The sequence below is a fragment of the Dysidea avara genome, chromosome 4, assembly GCF_963678975.1.
Source record: "Dysidea avara chromosome 4, odDysAvar1.4, whole genome shotgun sequence".
Taxonomy (NCBI): domain Eukaryota; kingdom Metazoa; phylum Porifera; class Demospongiae; order Dictyoceratida; family Dysideidae; genus Dysidea; species Dysidea avara.
Genome location: NC_089275.1, coordinates 5,723,078 through 5,745,970, shown reverse-complemented (window position 1 = coordinate 5,745,970; position 22,893 = coordinate 5,723,078). Strand labels below are relative to the sequence as shown.

At 41.6% G+C, this 22,893-nt stretch overlaps 1 protein-coding gene across 4 annotated transcripts; it reads right to left on the bottom strand.

Annotated features, from left to right (window-relative positions):
* Nucleotides 1-1,777: 1,777 nt before the first annotated feature.
* LOC136253081 (uncharacterized) lies at nucleotides 1,778-21,182 on the bottom strand. Of its 4 annotated transcripts, none has more exons than XM_066045683.1 (8): nucleotides 20,905-21,182; nucleotides 20,622-20,706; nucleotides 18,864-18,966; nucleotides 11,363-11,669; nucleotides 8,887-9,047; nucleotides 2,798-2,881; nucleotides 2,600-2,687; nucleotides 1,778-1,943 (listed from the first exon to the last, which is right to left on the bottom strand). In XM_066045683.1, exons 2-7 carry the CDS (start codon nucleotides 20,684-20,686, stop codon nucleotides 2,601-2,603), a joined length of 807 nt encoding a protein of 268 aa, XP_065901755.1. In that variant the 5' UTR covers nucleotides 20,687-20,706; nucleotides 20,905-21,182; the 3' UTR covers nucleotides 1,778-1,943; nucleotide 2,600. The 4 variants fall into 4 exon arrangements, with proteins under 4 accessions (XP_065901755.1, XP_065901754.1, XP_065901753.1 ...); XM_066045682.1 differs by having other exon boundaries at nucleotides 1,778-1,940; nucleotides 20,622-20,785; nucleotides 20,850-21,181; XM_066045681.1 differs by having other exon boundaries at nucleotides 1,778-1,940; nucleotides 20,850-21,181.
* Nucleotides 21,183-22,893: the final 1,711 nt, after the last annotated feature.

The following is a 22,893-nucleotide window of genomic DNA, read 5'->3' as shown; positions in this document are numbered from 1 at the left end:
CAGATTTTAGTGTATAGCTATGTTTAGACAATGATCAAAGGAAAGTTACTGTTTGTGTTAAAGAAATTTTCTTTGATTATATACCTACACTGTCACTCACATATGCATGCACAACTAGTTGTGTACTTCTACAGCTAGCCGTCTAACACTCAAATAATTTGATTGTGGGTTTTAATTAGCATGTAGGCTGGCCATTCGGAGTTTTGGCAGTATAACATTTCTGTATTATGATAGACTGGTGGTAGCTATTTAAGTCACAAATAGATGGATAAAACATCACTGGATGAAACATAATACAGCACAATTTGACATGTACTAAAAAAATTTAGAGGGGGTCAAGAACCCTGCCTTTGGAGTGAAGTGCTTTAATTTAGAATCTCACTGTAATTGAAGCATACAGCACCTGTTGAAATGGAATTTAAGCAATTAGTCTGGGCAGTTGGCACTAGCTTGTTGCCGATTGTAACATACACAGAATAAAACTATTGCCGGTGAGAAGTCGATATTTAAATACAGGTTGAATACAGATCTCAGCTGTTGTAGCTCCTTTGGTGCATGCCTATACTGCATGTTGCTGGGGATCAAGTCAACACTGGGACTGCATTCTTCATGTTTTAGTTACACGTTTCTGACTCCCTGTATATTCATGGTCTTTAAGTCTTCTCACATGCAGGTCCCTAGTGGGATAGCATTGTTTTACAGAATACCTCCACACTATTTTGTACCCACTATCTGCAATTTTGCAAACATGCATTGGTGGTATAAAGTTAATTGGCTTCATAATACTTTTACAGTTTGTAGATATTCTATTCCAGCATTGAAATATCTGTTATGTGATGAGGTGTAGCTATAGTTTGCACCAATGTGGCCCGCTAATTGTGCATGGTGAACATTTGGTAGATCTATAGAGGCTAGGTCACTTTCTTGTTTGTTCTTACCTTACTCACTGTTCACTATTACAAGCAGAGCCACCCACTTGGGGGGGCAACTGGGGCATTTTGCTCCGGGCTCCATGAATACCTGTTTAAAAGATCGATATACTCTAGTAGAGCAGTCAGATCTAGATACTCTAATAGAGCAGTCACAGTATTCTTGAGAGCAGTGTAGCAGCTAATAAATAAGGAAATATGGTTGGTGAGGGGTAGCTATTGTCATTGTGCACATGTAATGACCTTTTTTTTTTGTCTTCAACTTACAGCTTGGGTGAATTTGTGATTCAGAATGGAAACCTCCTTGCCCCTGGGGCCCCACTTTAATTCTTTGCCCTGGGCCCCTTAATTTCTCTGGGTGGCCCTGATTACAGGTACATATTGTTTGACACATTTCCATAAGTTTTCCATCTGATCGTAGTTTATTTACGAAGATTTACTGTTATCTTGATAAGCAAATTTGTTATCATATTTACAATAGGTGAATTAGGTATCAAGATAATCTTTTTACATAAACTATCTCCCAGCCCTATAATTATGATACAAACATCTTTGTGGTATCTTTAAAGCATCCAAAGACTAGATCAGCTACAATTGCTTCACAGCAATTATTGTTCTCAAAATAACAAATTTCAATTGGTAACACTATTTCAATTGACTCCATAGTTGTATAATGCCCATCCCCCTATCAACATTGGTTTACACAATAAGTCAGTTATTTATGAACACCTTTAAATTTGGAATCATTTTATGGAACACTTGAACCCAATATAATTCATGCATGTATTAATATTTTCCCTTATGTTCAAATTTTATACTTTAACTTAGTGCAGGTTTACTAGCAGGCCTTCAGTGCAACATAAGAGATCTACCATTATCGTTTTGCATTCGTGCTGTACTGTGATATACTACTAATATTGATATTCCAAGTCAACTAGCTAGCTATAACTACACAAAAAATGGCCTATTTAGTTTATCACTTTCCAGCCTGTCCGGTAGTTATGTCAGCTTCTGCTAGAGAAACACACATTACGATAATTATAACCTTAGCACAGTTTATAGTAGGGGTCTAAAGGTTTGGGGTTTCCTGCCTAAAAAATATCACCCGATAACCACCAATGGCTCTCTGCACAAAGAGCCCCCACATTTTCGCCATTTTTGTGTTGTGACGTAATTGCGGAAAGGCTCATTAACTACGTAGCTATAAAGCTGAAACAGGGATACAAACAGGTATATAGGCGATCTCCTTTGTTTCTCAATACTTTTCATTTTATCCCTATTCAAAGCCTTGTAGTTGTGTATCATAAGTTTGTGAATTGAAGCACTTATAAGCTCATGCATGCATGGTAATTCTAATTTTCCTTTTTGGTACTTCACCTACAACCCCTAAATACAGAACATAAATTATATAGATGCATTTAGCTATCAGCTAAGTGCAACTAACACTCCTTAAACTGACTGCATGTCACCTGTACAAAAGCTACTCAAAATATTTGTGATGCTTTCCACTACATGAACTGTAGCTATTTCCTATGCAATGGTACAAAGCTATATATACAACCTTAAAAGTTCTTTTCATCACAATGTGTGGAAAAACTGGACATGAATGTCCATCACATCAGGATTTCTCTTACATACAATAATTGCACATACAGTACTAAATATTTTACCTTATATTAGTTGAAGTAGTTGAAGTAATTCAACTATCTCCAAAAGGGGTGTCCAGTAATCGAAATGCTCCAGTAATTTATCCAATGACTACATGAAATATATGAAGTTACATTATTGAATTTACAATGATTTTTATGCAACATGTGTATGTAATATCTAATTACTTAACCACACCCACTACACACAGTATGGCTCACTCCGCCAGTATTCCCCATCAGTATCATTGGAATCATATCTATTAGTGACTTCAACATTGAGATACCTTCATGCCTTGAAGGGACCTTAACAGCAAAAGATAATACATAGTCATAATTACTCATAATTACTATATACTGAGTAGTACTGTGTTTATTGCAATAACGGAAAATACAGCGTGAGGGCGAGGTCAAGAGACTAATGTAGCATGAGGCAATATCAAGTATTATATTATGCTTGATGTATGAATTCAGAGTTGTAATTGAGGAAAAAGTTTGTGATTAACATTAATTATGTCCCTAGTTGTTTGGGTGACTGCTGTATTAGAGTATCTTGAGTCAAGTCTTTCACCTACCAGAGGGCAACTAGACCAATAATAAGGAGTGTGGTCATCGTGACTGAGTAAATAGATTGTCAAGAGGTGTGGTCTCCATATTAATCAATCAAAATCACTAATGGGTGTGGTCTTGAACCTATCATGAAGTTACAGGTATCTACCACTTTTATTTGTGGCATCAAAATTATGTTGCTCAAGGAAAGTGTTGATACGAAAAATTAATGCCTTGATATGCTTCATTGCATGAAGATGATGACCAGCTGATTAAAAATAAAAGGCAGAGAGGGCACACACTCTTTGGAATCCCAAAAGGCGCATGCCACTGATGAGTTTGTTATTGTGGCATAAAATGGTGGCCGTGTTGTTTGGCCTCCAACCTTGCAACTGGCTGGCTGGCTGGGTGGCTGGCTGGCTGGCTGGCTGGCTGGCTGGCTGGCTGGCTGGCTCTGGCTGGCTGGCTGGCTGGCTGGCTGCTGGCTGGCTGGCTGGCTGGCTGGCTGGCTGGCTGGCTGGCTGGCTGGCTGGCTGGCTGGCTGGCTGGCTGGCTGGCTGGCTGGCTGGCTGGCTGGCTGGCTGGCTGGCTGGCTGGCTGGCTGGCTGGCTGGCTGGCTGGCTGGCTGGCTGGCTGGCTGGCTGGCTGGCTGGCTGGCTGGCTGGCTGGCTGGCTGGCTGGCTGGCTGGCTGGCTGGCTGGCTGGCTGGCTGGCTGGCTGGCTGGCTGGCTGGCTGGCTGGCTGGCTGGCTGGCTGGCTGGCTGGCTGGCTGGCTGGCTGGCTGGCTGGCTGGCTGGCTGGCTGGCTGGCTGGCTGGCTGGCTGGCTGGCTGGCTGGCTGGCTGGCTGGCTGGCTGGCTGGCTGGCTGGCTGGCTGGCTGGCTGGCTGGCTGGCTGGCTGGCTGGCTGGCTGGCTGGCTGGCTGGCTGGCTGGCTGGCTGGCTGGCTGGCTGGCTGGCTGGCTGGCTGGCTGGCTGGCTGGCTGGCTGGCTGGCTGGCTGGCTGGCTGGCTGGCTGGCTGGCTGGCTGGCTGGCTGGCTGGCTGGCTGGCTGGCTGGCTGGCTGGCTGGCTGGCTGGCTGGCTGGCTGGCTGGCTGGCTGGCTGGCTGGCTGGCTGGCTGGCTGGCTGGCTGGCTGGCTGGCTGGCTGGCTGGCTGGCTGGCTGGCTGGCTGGCTGGCTGGCTGGCTGGCTGGCTGGCTGGCTGGCTGGCTGGCTGGCTGGCTGGCTGGCTGGCTGGCTGGCTGGCTGGCTGCTGGCTGGCTGGCTGGCTGGCTGGCTGGCTGGCTGGCTGGCTGGCTGGCTGGCTGGCTGGCTGGCTGGCTGGCTGGCTGGCTGGCTGGCTGGCTGGCTGGCTGGCTGGCTGCTGGCTGGCTGGCTGGCTGGCTGGCTGGCTGGCTGGCTGGCTGGCTGGCTGGCTGGCTGGCTGGCTGGCTGGCTGGCTGGCTGGCTGGCTGGCTGGCTGGCTGGCTGGCTGGCTGGCTGGCTGGCTGGCTGGCTGGCTGGCTGGCTGGCTGGCTGGCTGGCTGGCTGGCTGGCTGGCTGGCTGGCTGGCTGGCTGGCTGGCTGGCTGGCTGGCTGGCTGGCTGGCTGGCTGGCTGGCTGGCTGGCTGGCTGGCTGGCTGGCTGGCTGGCTGGCTGGCTGGCTGGCTGGCTGGCTGGCTGGCTGGCTGGCTGGCTGGCTGGCTGGCTGGCTGGCTGGCTGGCTGGCTGGCTGGCTGGCTGGCTGGCTGGCTGGCTGGCTGGCTGGCTGGCTGGCTGGCTGGCTGGCTGGCTGGCTGGCTGGCTGGCTGGCTGGCTGGCTGGCTGGCTGGCTGGCTGGCTGGCTGGCTGGCTGGCTGGCTGGCTGGCTGGCTGGCTGGCTGGCTGGCTGGCTGGCTGGCTGGCTGGCTGGCTGGCTGGCTGGCTGGCTGGCTGGCTGGCTGGCTGGCTGGCTGGCTGGCTGGCTGGCTGGCTGGCTGGCTGGCTGGCTGGCTGGCTGGCTGGCTGGCTGGCTGGCTGGCTGGCTGGCTGGCTGGCTGGCTGGCTGGCTGGCTGGCTGGCTGGCTGGCTGGCTGGCTGGCTGGCTGCTGGCTGGCTGGCTGGCTGGCTGGCTGGCTGGCTGGCTGGCTGGCTGGCTGGCTGGCTGGCTGGCTGGCTGGCTGGCTGGCTGGCTGGCTGGCTGGCTGGCTGGCTGGCTGGCTGGCTGGCTGGCTGGCTGGCTGGCTGGCTGGCTGGCTGGCTGGCTGGCTGGCTGGCTGGCTGGCTGGCTGGCTGGCTGGCTGGCTGGCTGGCTGGCTGCTGGCTGGCTGGCTGGCTGGCTGGCTGGCTGGCTGGCTGGCTGGCTGGCTGGCTGGCTGGCTGGCTGGCTGGCTGGCTGGCTGGCTGGCTGGCTGGCTGGCTGGCTGGCTGGCTGGCTGGCTGGCTGGCTGGCTGGCTGGCTGGCTGGCTGGCTGGCTGGCTGGCTGGCTGGCTGGCTGGCTGGCTGGCTGGCTGGCTGGCTGGCTGGCTGGCTGGCTGGCTGGCTGGCTGGCTGCTGGCTGGCTGGCTGGCTGGCTGGCTGGCTGGCTGGCTGGCTGGCTGGCTGGCTGGCTGGCTGGCTGGCTGGCTGGCTGCTGGCTGGCTGGCTGGCTGGCTGGCTGGCTGGCTGGCTGGCTGGCTGGCTGGCTGGCTGGCTGGCTGGCTGGCTGGCTGGCTGGCTGGCTGGCTGGCTGGCTGGCTGGCTGGCTGGCTGGCTGGCTGGCTGGCTGGCTGGCTGGCTGGCTGGCTGGCTGGCTGGCTGGCTGGCTGGCTGGCTGGCTGGCTGGCTGGCTGGCTGGCTGGCTGGCTGGCTGGCTGGCTGGCTGGCTGGCTGGCTGGCTGGCTGGCTGGCTGGCTGGCTGGCTGGCTGGCTGGCTGGCTGGCTGGCTGGCTGGCTGGCTGGCTGGCTGGCTGGCTGGCTGGCTGGCTGGCTGGCTGGCTGGCTGGCTGGCTGGCTGGCTGGCTGGCTGGCTGGCTGGCTGGCTGGCTGGCTGGCTGGCTGGCTGGCTGGCTGGCTGGCTGGCTGGCTGGCTGGCTGGCTGGCTGGCTGGCTGGCTGGCTGGCTGGCTGGCTGGCTGGCTGGCTGGCTGGCTGGCTGGCTGGCTGGCTGGCTGGCTGGCTGGCTGGCTGGCTGGCTGGCTGGCTGGCTGGCTGGCTGGCTGGCTGGCTGGCTGGCTGGCTGGCTGGCTGGCTGGCTGGCTGGCTGGCTGGCTGGCAAGGGAAGGGCAGGCGGGCAAAAAAAATCCAGCTTTCTGTATTTTTAATGTTGTATTTGATGTTAGATGGACTAATATAATTCTGTAAAGATGATTTTCATCATGTAAGAAAGATATCTCTAGGATGATTTTAACCCTTCGAACCAGGTAAACCTATATTTAGGCTTTGTACAAATTAAAATAATTTTGCAAGTGTTAATGATAGAAAGATCCCACAGCCACAACATTACTCATCATGAACGCCACTATAAAACGGCACCAAGCATCAATGTAGTCGGGTACAATGCCTTTCATCACACTACTTAGAAAACAGCCTTCTTCTTAAAATGTCTGCCATGGCTGTATACTAGCTGCTTCATTAAATAAGGAATATATTCAGCATACTTGGTGCTATGGGCACCATTAGAATTCTCATGTGCTATAGAATCCAATGGTATACAATAGATCATAATATGATCTTGTAACGGACGCTTGACATATCATTAAACACGCTACCAAGTTCCACATCTGCTGTTCATCACTTCATTCTTTAGTGTTGTACAGTATAAAGCTGTTTACATGTTATTGTACAGTTCATGAAATTATGTTTCATTTCATGTATAGGAATATTGTGTTGTACAGTAATAGATACCCGATGCTCGGTCTATAGTTCACACTTGCACATTGTTTCATATTCAAAATTATAATTCCGGGTTCGAAGGGTTAATTAATCAATTAATTAAAGGCAGCATTTTAAGTGGCACATGTCATTTTAGGGGTGATCCCCAGTACTACTACCATACCTAAACAATAGTACTATTTAATAACTGAGTTATATGATGGTACTAGAATTACACATATTTGTGAGTATAGCCATTTATTTCATTGTTGACAGCTCTTGTACATAATACCATAGTGGGGCCAATAACATGGTATGTCATCCAGCGTTTAGGTGGGTTGTGTCACACACATGCAGAGTGCATGTGCTCTATCGCTATGCAAAGCAATTATAAATAGAAATTAAAGCACAATTTATAGAAAACAGAACACACTTTTTAAAGTTTGAAATTAGATGGAAGCAGCACACATAAAAGAAAGTAGTGGGATTATGTGCGCTCCTACAAGTACAGTATAAGTACAGAGAATTGTGCAAGGAAGGAAGCATCGGCCATAACTTTCAGTAATGATAGGAAAGATTTTATCACAGCATGTGTCATCACTTACGTGATTTGATTATCCATTACATGCTCTATCATTATAGGTTTTGCAATTGAATTTGTCACCTTTGCAGTAGAGTTTATCGCTTTTGCAGTAGAATTCATCCTGTTTGCAATTAAATTTGTCACTTTTGCAATTGAATCTGTTGCTTTTGCATTAGAATTTGTTGCGTTTGCACAAGAATTCATCATAATTATATCGACTGCCATAAACCAGCCCGTTCACCTGGATCATTTTTGACATGGAGAATACCACTTGAGACGCTATAGGGTAACTGGAGCTGGTTATACATGAAGCCATTTGAGTTAATTAGTTTGTTTGCGAGTGACCACACCCATTTCCAATAGTGAAGCACACTTGTGAATGCTGTTGAAGAAGCTGCAGCAGAAGTATTGCCTTATATAGTTGTACTGCAACAAGATCATGAAACAGCTGCTAGATCTTGTTTTCGTGTTTACTGCAGCTTCTTGTACAAACACAATGAGCGGTGAATTCAATATAGCAAAACCAACTAATTCAATTGCAAAAGCGACAAACTCTACTGCAGTCAATTGCAAAGGTGACAAAAACCTGAAATGTAATACAAAATCAACTACAAGTGTTATTATAAATTATTGCTAATAACCATTCTTTTACAGTTAATGTTAATTATGTACATTGAACTTTTGGCAAATTTGTTGCAGCTATAACCCATGCATTAATTCACCATGAATGCTACCCTTCTGTAGGTCATGATCATCAGTTTTATGACCATGTCATATCTGATAATAAAGTACAACACAGTGTGCATGTATAGGAGAATATATATTAGGGCTGAGCAATAGTATCGATAGTGCGATATATAGCGATAGTAAATCACTATCGTTATCGCGATAGTAGGGATATCACTATCGTGATAGTTATGATAAGCTCAGATCTGCATTAAAATGGTATTAACAACCCTTCTATACTGTTTTACAGTTGGTATTACCAACTTTCTTACAAAGGAGTGGCCTATAAAAACTATGCCAAAGTCCATATTCACCGGCCGCCCACGCAGTTAATTAACAAATGTCCTGTGCATGCAAAATAACTTTCTGTATGACTGCAAATCATAGCTATACAACTAAGACTTTGTTAAGAGCAAAGTGTTTCATAAACTATCGGGATAGTATTCACTATCGCGATATTTAATGAGTAACTATCGTGATAGTAAAATTTTTACTATCGCTCAGCACTAATATATATATATAACTGTTCCCAAATAGATATTATTCTTGATTATTAAAATTTGGTGATCAAACAGTTACTAAACTTTCCATACAAAAGAAAATTAGCGCAATAAATTATTGAACACTTAAGACAATTGCTTACCTCCAAACCACCAAACACCAGTTCGGCTTTTTGTGTTACCACAGAATACAGGACATGTATACGTGTGTGAGACAGGTCTAACTGGACAAAGCAATCATGACTGCAATGCACATTCAGGAAATGATCACACTGACAACTTTGCTGTATCATCACTATATCAGCTATATGAAGTATAACAACAACTAATGCCATATACTAGGGGCTGCAGTAATGATCCTCATATGTGAACATGGTACAGTGTAATAATTATAATAAAATGATTCTCAATTACCGTATGTCAATTAAATTTGGCGGTGAACTAAATTTGGCGAATTGGCGATTCGTCACTAATCCGCCAAATTTAAATTTCGTCAATATATATATATATATATTTAACTCGTTGATGATTTTTTTTCACATAAACAAACACATTAAACAGGTACAAATAAACCTTGGGCCAAGCAGTTGTTGAAGTATGTCTTTTTACAAACCTTCATGGATACTGCTGAAACTGGTAAATTAGCGTGTTTCCACGCATGCAAATGGGTGTGGCTTACTGACTAGACTAAAAATCATACTCGATTAGTGGACGTGGCCCCACGTAAGGTTGCAGACAGCAGCAGACATGAATTCGTGTGCAGCCATTGATAAATGGGCGAGTATGCCTACAGACAGCAAATAATCCTGCAAGTGGGTGCGGCTACGAAAGAAATTGGAGCAGTACACTAATACGGCATCAAAGCGAGCCAGTACAGCATCGTACTTACGCAATTCGCCAATTTTTCAGTGAGAGCATTTCGCCAAATTAAAATTTCGCCAACTGCAATTTTATAGCAAATCGCCAAATATTAGCTTCACCAATATTTGTTGTCATACGGTATGTGATTATATTTTAGAAAACCAATTAATATTACACGTCAGTAGTTTAATTTAAGCTAGAGTACATAAGAACATCTCCTATACTAGTAGTTGTCTTTGAGGGTTTCCCGCCAAACAACTGAAGGAGTTTAATGGAGTGTAGCAGTATTACAAGTGCTCACACTAGCTGGGATGGAGAGTAGGGTGGGAACCTCCTAGTGGTCAAGATAGCTGTGATTAAAATTCGTAGACAAACTTTTAGGGCTCTGTAATAGTGATAAAGTAACAGAATCAATATGGAAATCATCTGGAACTGTATAAGGTCACCCCATTTGTACTGCTTCCTGTTAAACCAGATCTTTTTACTCATCGACGAGGCCAGAAATTACCATTTGAGGTTGTTACAACACCCACAACAGGCAACTCTGAAAACCAACCTCATGCAGTTTGGGACTTAAAAAGCCAATAGTCCGGTGGTGTAGCTACTCAGTGATGGGATTAGTTGGCCTTTACCCACTATGCAATTGAAATCAGTTTTGTAAAATCTGGTCGCATCACTACGACACAACTCAGTAATACGATTGAATAACAGTATATTGCACACAAATGCTGCATAATAAAATACTGTAGTATATATCCACACAAAAACAACCAAGCTGTGAAAAAATGGTGTGGCCTGAAAAAGCCTGGGTGAAAAAAGTTGTGAAATCAAAGGTGGCAGCCAAGAAATGGCTGCAATGACGTTAATGCTAAAAATATTTTAATGGCAGTTTAAGGCCGCACCATTTTTTCATAGCTTGTGCAGATACAATGATGACTATTGAAGACAGACTTATAAATGTATTTCATTGTATGATTTAATTCAACATTATTTTGATAATATTGCTGTAATACTCTAACAGAGTGCACATTTTTGTTGAGGACTTCTAATAGAACATACGTACATAGAACAATCTAGTACTTCTAATGACTGACCCAGAACTCTCACTATAAATTTATCATTGTCACTAAAAGCAAGAGTTCATGAACACAGTAGTAAGAGAGTATCTAACTAAGTAGATTCAGCAAATGCACTCAACATCTTACTCTGTCCTTTACAATAGTGGCTTCATCATATTCAACACCAATCAACAGTTCTATTTTAATACCAGAGTTGTATTAAATGCCAACAATACCTCTGAGGCATTAATTTCATCAAAGGTGTACTTGTGGTAGTGCATTTGTACTGGGTATATTGGGCATTTGATACTCTCCCTTATACTTGCTATTATTATGAACTCTTGCTAAAACAGTCATAGATCTACTATAGATCTCTTAATTTCAGATTGGCCTCAGGAGTAATACAATTAATTACTATGGCAGAAATTTATCATAGATAAGATGTACCATAGTGAACTGCACACTAAAGTACCCTATACAAAAACTTTCGCTCCAATTCCCAAATTCAAAAAACACGGTTGCTAATAGTTACATTGCTACTAAGCACCCTGGGTACAGAGACAATTCCTAATACTACATATAAACTATTTTCATATCATAGTACATATCACATCTTAAAAAGTTACACTCTAAAGTTTCCCGTTTCTTGGATTATACCAAACAGTACACACACTATACTAAACACTAGCAAAACACTAACCATGTAATTTCACTGCCACATTGATAGAAGACAAGTATATCACCAAAGTCTTCAACTGCCGAATGATATTCAACAGCTTGCCCAGGATATGGACACAATGCTCATGACAGCCTTCTTGTCTATTACACCTCACAATGACATCATAGAGATTGTGTCTATCCAGGGAATGCTCTAAATTTTGGCCCATGGCCAAGATTGTGTTTGGTTGCACATCATGGTTGGTACATGACAGCAATAACAGGTGGCAAATATGTGATTTCTGAGAGTGATCCGTGATGATCTGAGTCTGAAGGCATTTAAGCAGTATCTGTAAAAAAAAGTATTGATGATTGAGCACATATGATTTAACTTTCCAAATAGTGTATACAAATAAACTTCAAATTAACAGTGAGCTATGGGATGGAATTTTCTTATTGGTAAATACTCTCATGAGTAAGAACATACAAAGCCAGCAAGAATAAAAATATATGAAATATTTTTAATTTGGATTTGCATAAGCAGGCAAGTTATATTTTACAAATTTGTATTCAAAAAAAAAATCATTCATAAATGGAGGTGTTTTATCAATGAAGATAACAGGTTATCTAATAATGTAACCACATCTGCAAAAACCCGATATAATTGTGCAAGCCTAAATTTTACGGTATAAAGCATTGATTTTAATGGCTATATACTTGCATGTTATTACAAAATTCCATAAATGTTTTGACCGCTCTGTACTTAGTGAAGAAAGGGTCTAAGTCTTATCCGCCTATTCAAGAGAAATTCCCATAGACAAATCAATGTGTAAGTTATGGGTGTTTGTTACGTTCAGTCGAAGTAATATTACGCAATCAATCTTTTTCACTGAATTCGCCTTTGCATGTAGTGAAGAAAGGTGATACAAAGAAAAACTTTCCAGCAATCAATCCTACTACACAGTGAACATGTTTCTCCTCTGTATGTCACTGTGTTTGTAATTTACAACCATTTTAGTAAGTGCCTGTAATTTATTTTCCCTTTTCTGTTTTTGCTACTTTGTAGAGTTTGAGCATACACTTGCGTAAGTAGATTATAAATAATTAATTATCAAGAATTCGAAAAGTATATGATCATGTCATGTTCTTTTAGCTACTACTGGGAACCTCACATAGCATAGAAGCCATTAGTCTTGTAACATACTACTCATGACAATATTTATGGGAATTATAGCAAGTACTTTGCCAAAGTTCTGTGCTTAATTGCTTATCCTATGAACCCACAATTGTAGTTTTTTGTATGCTTTGTTACATTACATATGTATAGCCTTGAGGCATTGCCAAAATTTTATCTTTGATGATATCTTGGTATTAGTAGTGTGTACAAATGTAATGCTTGTATCTACCCATTGAATACATACTGTGCAAAGAAATATTTATCTATATTAGCTAAAAATCCATCTGTCTGACCGTCTACAATGATGGTGTCCAGCAATTTACTCACCAGCTGATGCATGTATTGAAGCGGTTTTTTTTGTGCCAAACAAAGCGCTCATCATCTAAGAATAACTCGCTTTTAAATGAAGCGACTAACTGCCGTCATTTGTCATTCACAGTGCGATTTGTGCAAAGGTGTAGCTGTTATGTGTTCTTTTAATACTATTTTCTCACTCTACAGTAAAAGCTCTGTATTAGGGACTGACCAAAAGTGTCCTGATTATCAAGGTTTCCTGAATTTTCAGGTCAGTTGCATGCTAAGGGATACTTTAGGAGTGTTACCAAGTGTCCAGATTATGCAGGTGTCCTCATTTTCAAGTGTCCTGATTAACAGGTTCCACTGTGTTGGTTGATAATAGTTAGTATTAGCTGATTTTACTGTACAAAGGTGATGACAATAGGTGATAATAGTCAGTAGTAGCTTACTCATACAGTATTGTAAAGGAAGGGATCATGGAGGTTAGAGGTTATGACAATACATATAGGTTGTAACAAGAGTATACAATAGAAACCAAGAGTATCGAATGGTGTATTAGCCCGTGATTAACGATTGCATAAAGTGTAACACGGATATTTCAGTAATTGTTCGTTTACGTGAAATGGTAATTTGAAATGTGTACATGGCAATGGGTCTTTGTACGCCGTGTTATTCAACCAAGTATTCCACAGTTATTGTACAAAGAAAGTGTAGTAAGGACCCAAGATAACCCCAGCTCACTAAAACGACAATTGCACAAATGAGCGTGTTGCCATGCCATCAGGGATCCACTTGGCAGTGCGAAAACTTTAACATTAGCCAATTCCCTTTAATGCTATCGTGTTTCCACTTGGTTTAGTGACTGAATTGGGCTAAATGCAGCAACCCATAATGGTACTATAAACGAACAATTACTGAAATATTTGTGTTACTTTACACAATCATTAATCATGGGCTAACATGCCATTAGACACTCTTGGTTTCTATTATATATACTCTTGGTTGTAGTGTAGAAAAAGGGACAAGAGGGAGTGTTGTAGTATTGTTAACATACAAAGCTCAGCCTGCACCGTAGACATGTACTGCACCCTGCATTAGTTTCTTTTTGCTGTCAATAAGTTAAATGTCATATGTATGGCATACGCGCCTGTGTGGTATACATAATATTACAGGTATGTACAGTAGTACAATATTACAGTTGTGCTTATGTAGCTACACACAGCTCCACTGTTTAAAATTATCTGCATGCTCACATCATTTCAGTGTACTTGCAGGATGGGCTGATGGTCTTTAAAAGTGACATTCATTATACATGCAACATAGTTACATGAATTTTAATACATGGGGGATTCCATTGTGCCCACAATATACGCAATGTGGCAACTTCTGCATTGTAGGGCAGGTACCAATAAATCAATGTCTTTTGTGGTCAATGATGCTACATGTATAGCCTGCATAATAGGACAGGTACTACTAGAACCATCCACATTGTTCATACCTATGTGCATATTATAAGCATACACCTTACTACGTGTATGTTAGATATCCACTGAAGATTTTTTAGTAGGGTTGACAACCTGAGGGCGCAAGTTTGGTCACCGAGGTATGGCATTAATTGCACCAAGGTCACTAATTAATGCCTGCCGAGGTGCCAAATTAAGCACGAGGGTTTCAACCTACTAAAAAATGACAGTGGGTAGCTAACCTATTTAGAAAGCAGCTTGCTACCAGCACTCACAAAAGACACAGAGTCATGCTGGGTAAGGTCCTTTTCAGTGGCGCCAGCTCAGTGGCTAGTTTAGTGTTGTTTTAGCAGCTGTTATTAAGTTCCAAGGCTTGTATACTAGCTAATACTAAGAAGCGACAAGCTGGCCACAAAGCAAGGAACTTTGTAACAACTGGCCATGAAGTGACAAGCCTTATTGCACCTGAAGTGACAAGCCTTATTGCACCTGAAGTGACAAGCTTTACTAAACAACTGGCCATGAAGTGACAAGCTTTATAACAATTGGCCACAAAGCGACAAACTTCATAACAGCCGGCCATGCACAAAGCAACTAGCTTTATAAGGCCACTCCAAATGAGACTGTAGTTTCCTGTCCTCTACCCGCATCACGTCTAGGTACCCACATTGCATGTCAATATTGTCATTATTTTTACAAAACCACTTCCTGTGCTGCTTTCTGGAAACTTTTCATATAGCCTTTTATTTTGCATTGCTAAAAAGCACAATGGAACCTAAAAATGAATGGTTCTGGTGGTTGCTAACTTGCAAAGAAGCCATTTTCATGACCTTGAAGTCCTCTCAAGATTGAGATACTCTAATAGAGCAGTCATACCTTTAATAATGAAAAATGATAATAAGCCTTCCGCCTGCATCGAATAACGAAAACATCAGGACGGGAAACTACAATCTCATTTGGAGTGGCCGAACAGCTGGTTACGAAGTGACAAGCTTTATAACTAGCCACACAGTGACAAATGTTACAAACAGGTGCAATAGCACAGCTAAAGTGTGTTGATGGTTTAATGGAGACAGTGCTGACAAGCAGACAGAACACAAATGTGCTTGCTGTAAACTCGGCAACACTAGCAGTTTCACTGATGGCTTGCTAGTTGTGAATGTGGAACATTGTTGGGGTAGCTGTAATGTGCATCGAGCAGCTGGCTCACTCGGTTTGATAGCTAGATTGGTCAAGAGCTGGTATGGCTGATGAAGGTAAAACCCAAATCTCACCATACAACCACTAATTAAATCAGTGACATAGAAAACCCTTTGAAGTGTTGTTGAATTTTACCATAACAGTCTCACACGACAACAGGTCTCTAAATGAAGCTTAGAGCCCTAACCTCAGGTCTCTAAGTGGTATTACTAACCTCATTAACTGTGTCAACATCAAGATTAACTGTGTCAACATCAAAGAGAACTTTCATGCTGCTTTCTAAAGTAGTTTAGCTATCTGCAGGTTCTGGAGTACCTGCATACTTCCCATGATTTTGGTATACGTTGGTATTGAAAATGATATCACCATGCATGCTGAAGGGCATGAATGGCAATGATGTTTTAATGCTTGGTTGTTATTATAATGTGGTCCCTGCACGTAGCAATGTTAGTCACAAATAAATGACAACTTTAAGGCATGGCATAAAATTGTTGGTACTCAGCTATACCTTTAGAGCTGGACGATATACTGGTATTGTTAGGATATTTAAGTCATACTGGTTTTGATACTGCCTGTTTTTTCTTTTAATACTGCCATACCATCTGTGCACTATGGTCTACCTGTGGGCTTGCTTCATCCCATATCGTACTTTGCGTGGGAGGATCAAAGCGATGCTACATATCGTATTGTTCATACAGTACTAATCAACTGCATGTACTGTATGAGTCATACAGTACAGTTATGCAGCTAATTGGGCAAATACAGTACAGTTATGCGGAGAATTTATTTAAGGAATGTTACGTAAACAACACACTGTAAATTGCTAAAACCAGCCAATCCCACGAGTTTGTTCTATGGCTAGGAATAGACTGTATAAACACTTACTGATTGTCTGATCACAAAGCTTTTTAAACATGACTCCACTAAGACAGCACGTTTGATCATGTGCGTGGCATTGTAAATCACTAGAACTAGCCAAACTAATCCTATTAGTTCGTTCTATGACTAGAAATAGATTAGTTAAGCACTTACTGATATCCTGATCACCGAAAGTCACAGTGGTTTGAAAATCGCTACTAGCCAGATGACCAGGAAGTACAATATAGCAGTTAAAGCACTGCCTATGCTTGTGTGTATGAAAAATACAGCACTTTGGGGGTATCTCGAGGCAAATACAGCACTCGGCTTTGCCTCGTGCTGTATTAGCCTCTTGACATGCCCCCTTGTGCTGTATTTTCCATACACACGTGCAGGCGGTGCTTTAACTATAACATATTTAGAAGGTAACCAGACATGTGACAATGCTTGTAGGCAGGTGCTGATGTAGTCAGCTAACCAAACTAAGTTTGTTTGTGGTAATTTGTATCTGAGGGTTGCTGAGCTACCATGGGTATTTTGTGCTTTTGTTGAGGTAAATGGCAGTTACTTTAACACCAATGGAATACCACGATATTTAGTAATACCATGATACTTTTTATGGAAGGTATACCGTTTGCTATTTTTCAATGCCTCCCAGCACTAGTGAATATGTGGTTTACTTTGATGTCACAACTTGTATTTTACTATTAACCACAACATAGTACATTTTGATAATTATATCGTGGCTTTGGTAGGGGTGGGCAATATTTCAATGATATTGAGAAATTCAATGTTTTACTGATATTGATGTTCAAAAATGATATAGAGATACACTGTAACAAGCACAATGTGTTATAGTTGCTGTTACCTTGGTAAGTATGATGCAACCTCTTGTACAAACAAGTTGATGTTATGCTACTTCTAAAAACAAGGCGGCCATGCAGTCAATACTTTCCCATTCTAACTAAATAGGCAATTAATCAACTATGTATACTTTATTCATACTATTGCTAATATTAATTCAGCTAGATAATTGGATTTGTAAACACTGTCATTTAGCATATTTTATATTTCTGTAATTACGTTGCTATGCGCTGCTAACAAAGCGCGACTATAACAAACCACATTAAATTGCAAATTACGCACAGAAGGATCTTATCAACTGTTTTATAGCATATCTATCATGTTTTCTCACGCAAATTGTTTAGAGAAAGCCTTGAGGCTGCCCTTCATTTTCTTTCGCACAAGTCCAGGTAATGCCCCCCCCTTTCAACTCAAAGGATACGCTATCTCTGGTAGCCTAAGAGGCCTTTAACATTGTTTTGAAGTTTTTAAACGTCTATTAAACCGAAAGGGAAGACCGTTCATGAAGAGTCGCCATACCCGTATTTCAGACCACCAAGAAGAAACCACAAGTTTATGTGTGTGGAAGTTTAACGTAAATTTAATTTAGCTTTCAATTCTTACATCCTGGTTGCTTTTTACCATTTAACAATTTTGCTCATGTGGGTGCGTACAGACAAACATAGGTAGGTAGGTAGGTAGGTAGGTAGATAGGTAGATACACACACACACACACACACACACACACACACACACACACACACACACACACACACACACACACACACACACACACACACACACACACTTTTACGAAAACAATTTCAGTAAACCAGGCACCTGCCCTTGGCTGGCTGTGGGTGTGCGCCTTGTTAAAAAACAAAAACATCATGGTTCAGGCATACAATACTAGGTATTTACTACACACTATATATGCAATAAATCAGCATTCTTGGAAATTGATAACAAATTGGGACAGGCAGGTCAGTTGATATGGACTAGTAGGTTATGAGGTACTCAGGAGACACTTTGCAATATTATTAATTATCGAGATAATGTGCCAAAAAATTATTGATATTTGTTTTTGAAGATATCACCCACCCCTAGGCTTTGGTATTCTCAACAACACATATATATGCCTCATTGGTATGACATATAGTACAGCCAATATGGGGAACCCCCACTTTGTGGGTCCTCATATGTTGACTGGAGTTTGACATCCAGATATCATTCTACACCTGGGTCATTAAGAATTACTGCTATTTGGATAGTAAAATTTGTATTCAAGTAGTCTTTAAGATCACATGATCTGTTTTTATCAGATGTGCCTGTGATCAAGAAGTAACATCATGAAGGTGGTTGACATTTGCATAGTGTGTACCATACTACTGTTACTTGAAAAGGCAGTGAACTGCTATTACATGTAGGTATGGATATGTAGCTAGGAGAAGTGGCTAGCTAGAATTTTGACTATACATAGGCACATCTTAACAATGGTAGCTAAGGTTTCAACCTCTTCATTAGACAGGACTTTGTGGTATGTTTGTTTATTAGTTTGCTGTAGTTGATAAATAATATTTTGGAGTGATTAATTGATGTTTAAATATAATTTTAAAAGCTATTCTAGTTACTGCCAGTACAGGAGTACATACAGTACATAATTTAACAAGGTGCCAGTCAAATGACACGATGTTATGTATACTTACGCCATAGTTGTTTCTGCCTGGATTAGTCGCTTGCTTGAAATAGTAAACAATGACTCCATTCAAGTTAGCACAACTAGAAGAGTTTCCAACCACCATTTCATCCCTATGTACAAGGATATACCACACATGCTTTATCTTATCCACTTATCTGCAGAAGTATGTACACAGTGACAAATATAACGTTTTGTAGTTGACCCACCATATAATGTCCTACTGTGCAACTATGGTTGTAAACATGATTGTTAACAGGCTGAAACATGGAATGAATGTGAAATGGAAAAATTGGCTATGCTTAATCGTATTCATGTGAGGTCCACAAATAACACCATCTGTTTTTAATTAATATATTATAATTTGTGGCTTCTGTGCAAAGTTTGTACAACTAATCAGCATACAAGTGCTACCAGTGTGCCTATGAGTGGGCAACTGGAGCCATATTGTAAGGGTACAACTTTTACACTTGTCCCAGATGGTCCTGCCATTGCACTCAACCACTGTGGTTTGTGGGATAAGGTGAGATAACAACTAGGTATATTTTATTTCATCAGATCATTCAGTCTTCTATCTCAGAGCACAATGGCAGAGCCACAGGACAGAAGATTAAAGTGGGACCCTTACAGTATAGTACACCAAATACTTCTTTACTGGACAACTTGCTCCAGTTTTACTCCCGCTCATCCTTTTGTAGGTAGCCTTCCACACTGATAAACACATTCTCATTATTTATGGTGAGTAGCTTTTCAGAGATGCATGGAAGATTTTTGCACTTGTATATAGAAAGACCACCTCTCTATAAGGGTCAATGATAAATTCCCCAAATGAGACATCCACCTGTAAAACGCAGCCACCTATCTAGGCTCCTTTGATGGCTAGGACATCATGTCTGACCAAACTACATTCTGGTCTGACATTCTGGTGTCCAACCATTACTAATTTTGTCACATAAACTGAACTTTAACCAGTGTGGAGATTGACATTTCACAAACTTTTGAAGTACTAATTTTTATTTATTTATAAAGTTGTGTTGTTAGAACATAAGAAATATGCTTGGCAATCAATTGCCCACACGTATCACTTAACTATAACCAAGGCAACATTAAGGTCTAGCACAAGGCAACTGCAAAGGTAGGGAACATACACTACCGGACAATATATTCATGCTATTACCATGGAATTCCCATAATCACCTTGAAATACCCATAAAAGTTTTAGTTAGTATTTTTCAAATACTTATGAAATGCATGGAACAAAATAATGTACCAATGAAAAACCCATGAATGAGTGAGTTTTCATGGGCTTGTATGTATGTACAACCCATGACAAACTCGTGAAATCACACCAATGAAAAATGTGTGGCAAGCATATGAAACACCTTACCTAAGTAATATAGTTACTAGCTGTAACGAGTCTAAATTATTACAAGTAATGAAGTTACTAATCTCGTTAGTTATCCTCTGAGTAACGCCTAGCCACAACGAAGCCTACTGAATGAAGCTGATTCAGCTTCATACTTATAACCAAGATTTGCATTGTCCAACAATGCAATCACGTCACGTGATAAGGTGGTAGTTTCACACATGACAGCTTAAGGCTGTGGACATCAAGTAATATAATATGTAATATTGCTACAGTTACTTTATTTTATGGGTAATGTGTAACTGTAACTAAATAGTTCAGTTGCAAGTAATATGTAATATGTAACTAGTTACTTTTACAAAGCAACTTGTCCAACACTGTCCAGTAGTGATATACACTAACCTGGAATCATGAAATCTCCCTCTGTAGAATGTAGCATTGCCGTCACGAGTCCTCTCTTGTATCATGGTTCACAATAAGTAGTAAACTAGACGAAGTGCAACACTCCAGATTAAAGAAGACACGTTAAAATACTGAAAATATGGCCATGGGAATGCCCACACTGTCTAGGTCACGGTATACAAACCATCTGATTTTAATACAAAACAATAACATTTATTAACAACATACCCTAGAACATTATTCAACAAACAATACACTGAACTACGTGTTCAACATATCTCACTCTTTATGCCACGTGGAATGGCGTCGAATTGTTGTCGCCTGGTAGGCGCGGGTTTTCGTTAATAAAAGTCGGCGGATGTCACAGCGAGATCTGCCAGCTCTCACAACCGTATATTTTACAGTAGAGCTCAGCTGAAACCTCGAAGTTAAGTCTGTCAGCCCTACAGTTTCGTGAATGCCGCAAATATTATTCTATCGCCGGAACAAACCGCAAGGACAATCCCGGACTGAAACAACTTGAACATTGAGGACTTAAGTAATTGTGACTTAGATTCCTGTAAAGGTTATTTATCTCATTGTTAGTTAACCACTATATACATGATTTTTGTACATTAGCGTTATACCCTTGATGGGTTTTCAATAAAATAAATAAAAATATTATATTCTACTCTCGTTCTACTCTAATAGAGCAGTCAGTAATGGAACATGCTTCAAAATGGTAAATTATACTGATGTAATTTGTGTGCGATGAAATTTACCCTCCATAAACACTAGTGTGGTGTGGTTCAATGTTAAATCACCTTCTGGCCCTCCTCCAACTCTACAAGGTGACTCTGGGTGGGCAATTCATTGCGATAAGCAGATCTTGGAGGTAGTTAACTTGTGACAGAGGCCGAATTGTTCTTCAAACATTTCAAGGATTTGTGGGGACACAAAAACCGATTAATTGTTACGTTAAGTATCTACCTACAAAAATGTTGATCAGTAGAATCCTTGGCCTTGGTGCAAGTTTTTCATCGTACATATAGCTAGCTATTATACCTTACCTAGCAAGCTATATGTGGGTGACCTGCTATTCAAGTAACAATGACTCTATATCTCTCATTTACATAATAGAGCTGTGCATCTAATTTGTGTGGTTAGCGAAAGTATGACCACATGTCACAGTGTAGCGGAGCAACCCTGCTTATTTTAATTTACTGGACAGACTAATGGTGTCTGGTGCATCCAGGAAACCAGCTCAAAAGAATACAATCATAATACATACTACATGCAGTGTTATCTGCTTTCTGTGTCGCACTGAAGTGTTCTTACCATGATTGGCCAATATTGGTGAGGGTATCAGTTTTGCTTTGCCCACCAATTGCAAACTGACCATCAACATTCTGACAAAACCAGCTATAAATAATAATGTTCACTATACGCATGGTTTGCTGATCAACATTGTTAATGCTTTACAGCACAAGTGCTGAAGGCCTCGAACCTGCAGCCATCCGATTTACACTTGAACGCTTACAGGAGTTTACCAGGTGGTCAGGATGTTTTCTCCTTGTTATTGTCATCAAGAGTTCATAATATTAGAAGGGGGAGAGTATCAAACGCTCAATATACCCTGTACAAACGCACTGCTACAAGTTCACCTTTTGATGAAGTCAATGCCTCTCCTAGTATGGAAAGGCATTGATTGGTGTTTAATACAACTCTACTGGTATGAGAGACCTGTTGATAGGTGTTGAAGCCTCTATTCTACAGAACAGGGTGAGGTGTTGATACCGTACTACTGGCAGTGCGTTTGATAAATGCATCTCAGTTAGATAGTCTCTCTTACTACTATATTATGAACTCTTGTTTTCATGTAATTATATCCACAGGAATTCTAGAGAGTAACTCATTATCTCTAAGTATCCCAAGTATTGTTATTAATAATGAAAAGATAAATAGCATATGCTCTTTTGGCACTAGGCTACAGTGTGGTGGAATTCATTGCCATCAAGTTTATTTGATGATATCACTTTTTTTTTGTAATGATTTGCTGTAGCACCTATTGAATTTCTCTTGATTAATTTTAGTAATGGTTGTTATAGTTCATATACATGTATGCATGTATTATGTACATATGCACGCTAAGTAAGGAATGATCTATTATTTTAAGCATTTTCATAAGAGTACTAGTACAGAGAGTATAATACGCTAGGGGGAGGAGGGGGTAAATTCACCTGTATGTTTTTAACAATGTCTTAATTAGTAGCATAAAGTAATAGTTAGTACT

Excerpts from the sequence above, each read along its gene's own strand:
- LOC136253081 (XM_066045683.1), bottom strand. The coding sequence starts at position 20,686 with ATGATACAAGAGAGGACTCGTGACGGCAATGCTACATTCTACAGAGGG. Across the intron at positions 9,048-11,362 it reads TGTGGCAGTGAAATTACATG|CTGATATAGTGATGATACAG; the intron begins GTTAGTGTTTTG and ends TACTTCATATAG. Across the intron at positions 2,882-8,886 it reads TGGTGTTTGGTGGTTTGGAG|GTCCCTTCAAGGCATGAAGG; the intron begins GTAAGCAATTGT and ends TTTGCTGTTAAG.